At 37.7% G+C, this 11,451-nt stretch overlaps 1 protein-coding gene and 1 non-coding gene across 2 annotated transcripts; one reads left to right on the top strand and one right to left on the bottom strand.

Moving 5' to 3' along the window:
- The first annotated feature begins 83 nt into the window (after positions 1-83).
- Positions 84-4,307, top strand: LOC146320648 (betaine--homocysteine S-methyltransferase 1-like). The gene is made up of 8 exons (XM_084728974.1): positions 84-185; positions 1,221-1,353; positions 2,293-2,405; positions 2,526-2,717; positions 3,020-3,167; positions 3,276-3,458; positions 3,675-3,903; positions 4,072-4,307. The coding sequence occupies exons 1-8, from the start codon at positions 165-167 to the stop codon at positions 4,154-4,156; spliced, it is 1,104 nt and encodes a 367-aa protein (XP_084585100.1). The 5' UTR covers positions 84-164; the 3' UTR covers positions 4,157-4,307.
- A 4,056-nt stretch (positions 4,308-8,363) lies between these two features.
- On the bottom strand, positions 8,364-8,435 carry trnaq-uug (transfer RNA glutamine (anticodon UUG)). The gene has a single exon. It is a non-coding gene; the product is annotated as a tRNA-Gln (tRNA).
- Between the last annotated feature and the right edge of the window lie 3,016 nt (positions 8,436-11,451).

Here is an 11,451-nt window from a genome sequence, read left to right as displayed (position 1 = left end):
GCCGCTGTACCACGTGTCCATACAGCCCACTCAGCCTCTGACAGGTGCAGCCACAGTAGCTGTGTGAGTGTTTCCTGGTTGATGATCTTTCAGGTTTGATACGGATAAAAAGAGCCTTAATTTCACTTTCTTTCAAGTTTTGCAACCTGGCAGGCGCGCTGCCTATGATGGAGAGCAGGAGGAGGGTAAGTCAAAGAAACTTTAAAAATTTAGTCTCGACTCTCATGTAGTTTGTGAACATTATTGACTGAAACCCCAGAGAGATTTAAATCCTTAAATGCTGCATTCCAAAGAGCAATTTAGTGCAAAATGTTAAGGTACAATGAGAACTGAGGATGTTTATCATACTTTTTTATATAGTTTACCATTAATATTCAGATTTAGAAATTGATATTTGATGATTATGAAAAAACACATTTATTCCAGTACTCTGGAATTATTTTGTAAGCGAGATTATCAAGGCAAAAATGTATACTACTTTATACTTCTACTCAGCAAGATTTTGGAAACCAATATTGTACTTTTTACTTCACTATATTTATTTGACAGCTTATTAGTTACTTTGCACATTCAGAATACAAAATATAAATCAAGTAATACATTTTTATATGCTACAGACTTAACTAACCATCAGTATATAAAGTAGTTCAAATTAGCTCCACCTTGACCAGCTGCAGCATTAATGATGCCAATGCATTAATGCATCACTGATCATATCCAGTCATATATTATTCTGAAAAGGGCCATTCTACATAATGAGAACTTTTACTTGTGGTCCTTTGAGTATATTTAAATGCCAGTACTTTCACTTACTTGTAACAGAGTATTTCTACATGGCTGTATTACTTTTACTTGAACAAAACATCTGAGTACTTCTTCCACCACTGACCATTCAAGCTGGTAAACAGTAGAAGCAACAATGTGACAAAGCTGAAACCTGTAAATCATGCTGGCTTACTCACTGAGGATGTGTTGTAAGTCTGCAATACATTCCTATTTTAAGTATTTTAACCAATTGTGCTGACACTTTAAGAGACTGAAACCATTTCCAGGAGACCTAGCAAACCTTGATGACATGCCTGTTTGAGGCACTTCATACCTGAGGTCCCTGTCTCTCAAACGATCTCTCGCCCTGAGGGGAAATTTGTGTAACATACCAGTTTGTGCCTGCATGCTTTCAGTGAGCGCAGTAAAGATTTACATTGCGTGTGTGTATTCAGGGTATTCTGGAGCGACTAAATGCCGGGGAGGTGGTTGTAGGAGATGGAGGTTATGTAATTCAACTAGAGCGAAGAGGGTATGTGAAAGCTGGACATTGGACACCTGAAGCAGCCGTTGAACACCCTGAAGCAGGTATGAAACCCTGACCATGACCCAGGGCAAAAATCTTGCCCACACCCCTCCACACCTACCACACTCTTAGCATATTATCTGTCGCCTACAAGTTTTTAATGAAATTAAACAACAGACAATAAATGGCAGCTTAATTATGTTTACACACCTAAAACTAACCAGTACGTCTATGTTGGAGCAACAGACTTCCACTTGAAGGTTTCTGTCGGTCAGTTAGACCGTGGTAAGTAATATGCACCATGTAAACTCAGTATTAACTACAACAATTTTGGGCTGGGTTGCACTTATGAGGATTCATTTTTAAACCTGATAAAGTTTAACTTTAAATTAAAATTGCATCAAACTTAAAATCGCTTACAATTAAGCATGATTACATTTAAATCTCTCTTTAAATCTCAGTTTAGTTTTGTCTCTAAACTTCAAATACCAACGTTTTGAGATTGACTGAGCAACATGAATTTCAGCTGAGCCATCATGAGTAGGTTAGCTAACTAACTTTTTACTTTTAGCTAGCTAGCAAATAATGTTTTGTTAATTTTTTAGATAGCTAGCAAAGAACCTAACCTTTTCTTACCTTTTTAGCTAGCAAACAATGCAATGTTTTATTAAGCAAGAGCAACTGGAAGGCTTCTTTGTTAGTCTTAAACTCTTAAAACCAAATCTCTCTACAAGACAGGGTCACAAAATCAATCAGCAGCACATATTGATTAGTATTGGTGTCAATTCCCTAACTTAATTTTAATTAACCAAGGTATCAAAACCAAACTATTCATGCAGTGAAACCAGGACTTTTGGGGCCATTAGACTGGTTGAGCTGTTCCCTATTCTGTCATTTATTAAGATTACAGAGTCAAGTCATATTAAGCCCTTTTTATCTGTGCTGTTTCAGTGTTTTTTGTTTTTTTAAAATGCCTCTCTCACTCTGTCTGTCTCTGTCAGTGCGGCAGCTGCACAGGGAGTTTCTGAGAGCAGGAGCCAACGTGATTCAGACGTTCACCTTCTACTGCAGTGAAGATAAACTGGAGATCAGTGGCAATGTCACCAACATCACCGTCAGTGAAAACAAAACTATCAGAGAAATTCAAATAACACTCTCACCCTGTTTACTCACTTTACACGATGAACTCTATCCTCATATCACTCTGTTATCAATCTGTTCTTGTCTGATCCAGGGGGCCCAGATCAATGAGGCAGCCTGTGACCTGGCCAGGGAGGTTGCAGATGAGGGTGATGCACTGGTCGCTGGGGGTGTGTCTCAGACTCCCTGCTATGTGCAGAGTCACAGTGAGACCGAGGTCAAGGCCATCTTTAAGAAACAGATGGACGACTTCCTCAAGAAGGACATTGATTTCTTTATAGTGGAGGTATGACTAGCAAGAGGAATAACTCTGCATTAATCAACATTGATGATCTAAACTAATTAAATGTAAAAATAATTACTATTACTAATATTGCAATAATGACTTTCCAACCCTATAGAACTTTTTGCCTTTTTTATCTCATGGTCTTGTTTCCAATGAACATGACGGGCACAAAAAGTTGAGAAGAAGCTCGAGCATGAAGCATCAAAAAGATATTTTTTCCATGGGTTGGGAATTAATTAACTTGTAAATTCTCAGTGTTTTTTTAGGCCAAGCTTTAATGTTTGCATGCATATTTTTTGCAGTACTTTGAGCATGTGGAGGAAGCAGTGTGGGCAGTGGAGGTGCTGAAGACTGGTGGTAAACCAGTGGGTGCAACACTGTGCATCTCCCCACAGGGAGACATGCACGGAGTCCCACCTGGAGAGTGTGCTGTCAGGCTGGTCAAAGCTGGTACGCTGACCTTCTGTATTGTGGTACATAAAGTTTGCAAGTCTGATATCTGATTGTTTTAGATGTGAAACCTGAATGTTTTATGTGTTTGTGTGTGTTCATGTGTAGGAGCTGACATCGTTGGAATAAACTGTCATTTGGATCCTCTGACATGTGTTCGTACAGTAAAGTTGATGAAAGAAGGATTAGAGAAAGCTGGACTCAAAGCTCATCTCATGATCCAACCACTGGGCTTTCACACACCTGAGTGCAACCACACTGGATACCTGAGCCTACCTGAGTTCCCCTTCGGTTAGCTTCTTTTTTTTTTTTTGTAGGATACAGAAAAAAGTATAAGTTGGAAAACCGTTATTGCTAGTTTGCAAAACCTATGTTATTTAAAGTGTAAACATGTAAGGGATGTGCACTCAGCACTCCTGTGTTGCTATATTTTTAGTCTCCCCATATACAGATTAGAACATTAATATAACAAAATGACCAGATTTATATATTTTTCTCTCCTCTCAGCACTGGAGACCAGAGCAATTACCCGCTGGGACATCCATAAATACGCCAGAGAGGCTTACAATGCTGGAATTCGCTACATTGGTGGCTGCTGTGGATTTGAGCCCTACCATATCAGAGCGATAGCAGAGGAGCTGGCTGCAGAGAGAGGATTCCTCCCACCTGCTTCAGAGAAACACGGACTGTGGGGAGCTGCTCTGGAGATGCACACTAAACCCTGGGTCAGAGCCAGGTAACACTGAAACAGATAGGGCTCTTTTCAAATTAGCCATCACTCTGACAAAAAGTGCAAACAGTAGTACACGGTGGCATTAAGAACGATGCAATATATATATGTAATATATTTTTGCTCCTCAGAATTGTTGATTTTTAACCAACTAAACTGCAAACTTTGTCCTAGGGCTCGTCGAGAGTACTGGGAAAACCTTTTGCCTGCTTCTGGACGTCCCAAATGCCCGTCAATGGCCACACCGGCTACTGAATAAGAGGGATGATCATACAGATTATTAACAAATTTTACATAAAAACAAAGTAGGTATTTTATTATGTCATGTATTAGTTGTGAAGCATTGTCACAAGCTCATCATAATTGTTTCTAAACTACTAAAATGTGTCTCTAATTATTTGACATATATATCATAAAAATATTTCTGTCAGTGTTGACACAAGTGGGAAAGTAGTTTTTCCTGACTCTCTCTGTCCAGTGAAAAATCAAGTCTCTCCAAATTTGGTGCTTGAAAGTTTGTGGTCAATTTTGGCTGGTGTGGAATTTTAAACTGAAGGAAGTGTTTTTCTCTCCCTATATGGTTTGAGAAAATTCCCCTATGCTAAAGTAAACTAACATATCATGATTTTACAGATGATGATGCATTGCTGTAGATTAAACTACACAACAGAAGGCCATATAAAGCAGTTAAAAGAGGGATTTTCATTATTTGTTGAGTATATGCACAGTGCATCTGAATACTTCCTCCACTCCTGTGTGTCACTTATTAACCTGAATCAGGACAAAAGTTAGGTGAGGATAAAGGTTATGGCTGCAGTAACATAATAAAAACACTGATAATCTGGGTTAAAGTTAGGTAATGTCAGGAGAGCGGTTATGGCCATAGCAAAATATTAAACATTTACATAATCAGCACAAAAGTCAGGTTAAGTGAAGAGAAAGGTTATGGCCTTCATAGGCTAAGGTAATAAAAGTGATTATTATGTAAATAATGTGTCCACATTTTTCCAAAGCTATATGCAATATAGACAGAAGTTTAAATATGAATACACTATAGTCTATTATCAGATAGGCAGTTAAATGTACAGTATTGGACAGTATGTGAAAAACATGTGAAGGCACATTATTCAATACAGTTGAGTATTTGTGCAGTAGTGTGGTGGTAGAGAGCAAGACAGAGACACAGTTATTCATATAATTCAGTCTGTTACTTGCAACAAATTGTCCAAATTAAAAGCCACCAAGTCCCACCAAGATTTAAACTCCAGAGTGCTGAGCATTACACCATGAAACCACATCCAGTTATCCCAGCTGATACAGTTCAAAACTAAACTGAGGACTTTCACGTGTTTATTAACAAAACAAAGCAAAGCTGAGTTCAAGTCCTGAGTTTAGAAGCTTTTATGGGAGTACCGACTGTTTAATTTATCAGCCTACCATTTCACACAGTAGGATACAATATAATTTATTGTCCCCATAAGGAACTTTGTCTTGAACTCAAATGCTGCACACAAGCATGCCGCCATGGTTGTGGTAAAACAACAAATCATTTGAAACTGCTATCACAGTTGGTCCTGACCGCCATGGGGCCCTAAGCAAAATTCTGCTAAGGGGCCCTCCAAACTGACCGGAGAGCCATGTAAACCATCTACCACACAGTCACACCTGACAAACCAGTGTTTCCACTACAACCCCTCCTCCTGTCAGTTTGCTCCATCTGTCAGTCAAAGAAGAAGCAGATCTATATAGAAGAGAATGAGGTACAGAAAACAATATGATTGAATAGAGTATTTTTCTGTAGAACCTTCAGAGTAGTGAATATTGACATTAAAATAAGAAATTTGAGAATGTTGGGCACCCCTATAGCTCAGTTGGTAGGGTGTGCGCACCATGTATTGAGGCTGTTAGTCCTCTGCAGTGGCCGCCGGTTCGAATCTCGCCTGCGGCTCATTTGCTGCGTGTCATCCCCTCTATCTTCACCCCCCTTTCCTGTCATACCTTCAGCTTTTGCTATCAATAAAAAGGCAAAAAGCCCAAAAAATATAAAAAAAAAAAAAAAAAAAAAAAAGAAATTTGAGAATGTATATATATATATATACTCGTCCTCACTTGTTATTGTCAGTTGACCATGTTGTCCTCCTCCTGCGCTCCTGCAGTGTTTCACTTTGCTCCCAGAGTTCAAGGAGGAGGCAGCAGGGGGAGACAACTCGCTTCAACCATAGGTGGTATATTAAACAGGATTTCAACCTATTTAACAGAATATCTTTGTCGCCAACCTGCTATTTGAACTACAGTACTTGTTTTTGCATGGGCGAGTCCTACATATTATTAAACGGAAAAATGAATAAAAACCATGGACTGGAATTTGAACCAAAACTGTAGAACAAGTTTTCTTCCTGGGGTGAAAAAATCCTGTGGACATCCTTTCTGGACTGGAGTTTTCTTCCCTCCAGTGGAAGAATAAAGAGGAATTATTCACTAAATAATCAGGCATGTATAGTAAATAGTACATACAATGTACTATTGATGCAATCAATGTACATTTAGCATGGTTTTGTGAATCCTTGAGTTGGATCTGTTTGTTTGTCTTTCATAACATATTAATATATTACATAAAATGTTCACCACCAGTAGTTGTCTGTCAGTATAGTCATCAGGTCTGTGAATGAAATCGTCCCACTAAGTTTGTTATTCAAATAAATCTTTAGCTAAAAGGAGCCGAATCACAAAAACTTTCAGTGTTGCTGATGTGTCCTGTTAATTTTGATCAATTTATCAGGTTTTACTGGTTATTGAGCCTGTTTATCCTCCTTATTTGCTCATATCAGAAGCCTTGCTGTAACATTAGTGTCAGTAAGATAATTAACTCGAGTGCTTCAACACTTGGTCCTCAGGCCTCACAGTTGCTAGCAAGAGAAGAAATTGAGTCACACACACAGATATATTGTCACACACTGGTAATTAGTCAGTTAATTGATTTTAATTCATTATTTAATCAAATTAACAAAAAACATCAAACAAAATAACACTGACAAGGAACATTTTACTGCAGCATGAATACTTTTGCTTGAAGTAAATTTATCTGATAATATTTCCATTATTTTACTGCAGTTATTTATGAATACAGCACTTTTACTTGTAATGAAGTATTTGTACAGTGTGATATTAATACTTTTGCATTAGTAAGGGTCTGAATACTTTCACCTCGGAGGAGTAACATCATGTCCATATATTGTCTAGACAGACAGACAGACAGACAGACTGGTCTCCACAGAGGCTGCTATGGGAAAGTGTGCACGCGCATATGAACCCATGTTCACGCGCGACGCATGAGCACCTGAGCTACAGATTATAAACGCTCATCAAACGTGATAAAAATACTTTTATAAAATAGTTTTGTTTCATTCTGACTTCTGTCAGACACAAAGTCAAAGAGCAGCCCTGGATGTGTCTGTAAGCTGGAGACAGACAGACAGACAGACAGACTGACTGACTGCAGCACAGACAGACAGACAGGAGCAGCAACTTTAACGTTACTGTGAATGAATGATATCAAACTTGGAGAGGAGAAAAGTTAGTTAAAAGTTACGCACCTTGCGTACTTTGCGTATAGGGCCGACCGTGGCTCTGCTACAATAAACAGCAAGTACACACAAAAAGATGTTTTTTTTCTATACATTTTTCTGACCTGTCTGTCCCACAAGTGACGCTTACACGCGCAAATGACACGAACTAATAATATAAATAAGAACTTCAGATAAAGTCTCTTATTCATCATCATAAACAATCAGAATGATGTATTCATTTATTTGTTTTACACATTGAAGTAATATTACATGGCACGGAATTACTTATTCAATTTATTATTTCAAACATATTATGCGTGTATAATGTAAAAATGTGTAAATGTTTTTGCACCCATGGCACACTAAAGGGCACGCTAAAATCTCGTGGCACACCTGTATTTACATCCTTGTAAAATAATCTTTATAACACGTATTATCACTACACAAACGGTTATGTACTACTGCCAAACACATTTTGACAAACAGCTATATCAAGCTTTATGAAATATTTATTTAAAACACAATTCAAGACTTAATTTAAAACTTTGTAAAAATGACTTAAAAACGGTGGTCCGGAGGTCCTTTGAATGCGTCGCACTAATAATTCCCACCATCCGACAACTGCACAAACGGCAAAAACTGGGATTCGCTTTAATGGAAGGTTTCCAAAGGACCTCTCAGGGTTTATGATTTTCTTTTGTACAAGGAAATACTTACTATATAGTAAAGTCACCTTATCCCCACAGTTGACCTGTACTACACAGCATTGAGGATCCTCTGCTCTGTTACTGTTGTCTCATGACGTTTTCTGCACTTTTTTTTTTATGTACTCACTGTGCTTCGGATGTTCCTGTTACTGATTCGGGAGATTACATGTAAACTTCATGCTTCAAAATCACGAGGTTCCACCGAGATTTGAACTCGGATCGCTGGATTCAAAGTCCAGAGTGCTAACCATTACACCATGGAACCCTACAACACGACTATGTGTAAATCAAATGCCTGTCCATGCAGGCTTCTCTTTAAAATAGCCAAACATTTGTATAATACTCTTCTTTTTGATGGCTGACAGTAGCTTTGACTTTAAAGGTATTTCCCTAAAGAAATATGTTCTTAATCTGCCCTCGAAAAATCTTTAGTTTACATGATGAGATGGATTAAAAACTCATAGTAAAATTAAATGAGAAAGAAATTCCATCACTTGGTGCCCTAAATAAAGCCTTTCTCTCTGTTTTACAGTGTTTTGCATTTAAAGTTCTTCCTATATATTCAGTCATTTGGGTTGTAAAGATGCATGTTAAACAGTTGATAAAATGTTTTTGTATGTCATTTTCCTAGATTAGAATTATTGTTTTGCTAAAGTTACAGCAGAACATTAGGCAATACATGTGAGCAGTAAAAAAAAACTTGAACTCATGGCTCCTGACTTGTTTCCATCTTTTTCAAGCATTTGAATTAAAGGACTTGAGGCGGGCATGACTGCTGAGGATTTGAGTCTATGTCAGCAGGAAAGCAGCAGCAAGCAGAAAGAAAAACTCTCACATGTTCAGAAAATCAGAAACTGGTGTGTGGCTTTACAAATGCATGAATAACCTTGGTTCAGAGATGTCAGATTGAGAAGAAATTCATTAATTACTCTTAGGTCTAATAAATTTCTTCTCAATCTGACATCTCTGAAGAGTAATCGTTAAAAAGTCCAGCTGCCTAAATTGACCAGAAAACAAACAAAACAGGAGTTGTGTTGACATATCACCACAAGCAAAAAACTGTTTGTCCCCATCATGCTTTTCATTTGGCCCCTCTGTAAGAACGTAAACGAGTTATTTTTCTCTTGTGTGGTTGGTGTACCACAGGTGTAACCCAGTCGGCAGTGACGTGTATGTAAACACCTCTGTATTAAAAGGGCAGTAAAGCACGGTGCTCTTGTGTACACAACAGGATGTTTGACTCAGCACCGTTTCTGTTTAAATAAACATTTCACTCTGTACTGTCAGGGCTGAACACGGCCCAGGTCCCATGGTGATCCACCAGAAGAGGCGTGACCAAGGCGCTCCACTCACTCAAGAAACCCCTCTGCTGCCTTCGGATAGAAAACATAGAAAACAGAAGATAGAAAATGTAACAGTGTTCTTGTAGTTAAGCATCCGCAAGGTATTTATTATATTACTGGCCAAGACATTCTTTTGCTTATTCTATACAGAAGATATATGTCTTTATGTTATATACATAATTCCTTTTCATAAAGGAGCTACATCAACTACAATAGGACATTTTCATATTCTGGGGCCACATAACATGTAATCTTTGTGATCTCAGTCTGTGAGTCTTATGATTGGTTTGCTCACTCCGGCTATACCCCATATGGTAAAAAAAAAAAAAAAAAAAAAATCATAGTGCGATTATTTTAACATATATTGTTATTGTGATATGCTTCAGGATTAGTGGGAACAATCATTTTTGCATCACAATTTTAATTTCCACAGAAAAACTATTAGAATCATGATGATGTGACATTTGTTGGGGTCTGTACCAGACAAACATGTTCTCTTACATCAAGAGAACCAGATTTGTAGGCTTGGACATTTCTGCAGTGCTACAGTACTTCATTATAATGCTGTTTTATCACACATTTTCCCTTTGTTCAGCTTCTATGATTTGGATATTGCACTTGACCATAATGCCGTTTCGATAATATTTTGATTAATTGTGTAGCCCTACTCCACGATTCACTGTACAGCCATACTAGCATTTTTCCTGAAATGTTCCTGAAATGTTGAGAAATTGCTGGTACAGATTTCCCTGAATATGGATCCCTGCTCCCATGCACACATGACCCCCATGCAGGAAATGTTCCTGAACATTTCAGGGATAGACTGCATGTGTGAAAGCGATTTATGTCTACTGCAGCAGCTACTAGTACAGTTCTACAAACTTGTACCCTATTTCAGCAGAGCAGTTGTTCTGAAGTAGTTCTGAATTTTTAAACCTATTATTAGTCACAGGTGAAGATCAAGGAGCCTCGTGAGCCTCTAATTCAAGGGATGTAGTAAATGTACTTTAGGTTTGGGTTTTCCCTCTTTAGGGTAGAATTATGATGGTTGTAACAAATCTTAAATCATGCTGGAGTTATGATACTCATACTGCTCATGCTCAGTTGGACCTTCTTTCCACCACTTAGATGAAGACACACTCAACTTCTGCTGCTGCATTTATTGAAAAACAAAACAGAAAAGGACTTGTTTTGGTATGAAAGGTATGCAAGTTTGTTTTTTTTCATGAGATGTACTTCTTCATACTGTCTCAACCTTTTTTACATGAATTATTCAAAACTTACTTAGTTTGCATCATTGTTTTGTTGACTTTAGTAACATATTTAGCATGTGTCTACATCACTGTGTCTATAGCACATGATATTCTGCTGTGGCCGATAGTTAACATTATTTCTCAACATAAACAAGTCATTGTTGGCCTCATAAAAGGATACATCACCCAAATACAAATGTGCATTGTTTTTTTTTACATAAACAAGTCACTGTGAGGTAAATTAAGTTGTATAAAAATAGTTCACACACTTGAGAGTGATAGATGCAGTTTTGTACATTAAATATATGGTTAATAAAAGTTTGTGCATTGTAAATTGTTCCATTCCTCCAGTCTCACACTGAAATATAGAGAAATAGAATAGCATCAGTAATGCACAAACAACCACAACTATGCTATTTGATAAATATTACTAAATAAATAAAGTTATCAGAGTACTATGCTTATTTCGACAAAAAGCAAAAGTTAATATGTGAAACTTCTTCCTTTCAAATAAATATTGTGAACGATATGTCATATGTAGTCATCTTTAAATGATATGGGTAATTAACAGGTGTGCTCCAAATAGTCTGAGTATCTGAGAGAAACACAAGCGCCCCCAGTCTCACCTTTGTTTTTTCTTGGCTTCCTCTGTCTTGAACCCCTTTTCTTTGCTCTTTAATATTCT

The sequence above is a fragment of the Lutjanus erythropterus genome, chromosome 10 (genome assembly GCF_056507025.1).
Source record: "Lutjanus erythropterus isolate fLutEry1 chromosome 10, fLutEry1.hap2, whole genome shotgun sequence".
Lineage (NCBI taxonomy): Eukaryota > Metazoa > Chordata > Actinopteri > Lutjaniformes > Lutjanidae > Lutjanus > Lutjanus erythropterus.
This window is presented reverse-complemented; position numbering and strand designations above follow the sequence as displayed.

What these genes read in the sequence shown, in the direction of transcription:
- LOC146320648 (XM_084728974.1), top strand. Translation starts at nt 165, where the DNA reads ATGATGGAGAGCAGGAGGAGG. An exon ending in CGTTGAACACCCTGAAGCAG is followed by an intron (nt 1,354 to 2,292) that starts GTATGAAACCCT and finishes TGTCTCTGTCAG; the next exon opens with TGCGGCAGCTGCACAGGGAG. An exon ending in GCAATGTCACCAACATCACC is followed by an intron (nt 2,406 to 2,525) that starts GTCAGTGAAAAC and finishes TGTCTGATCCAG; the next exon opens with GGGGCCCAGATCAATGAGGC.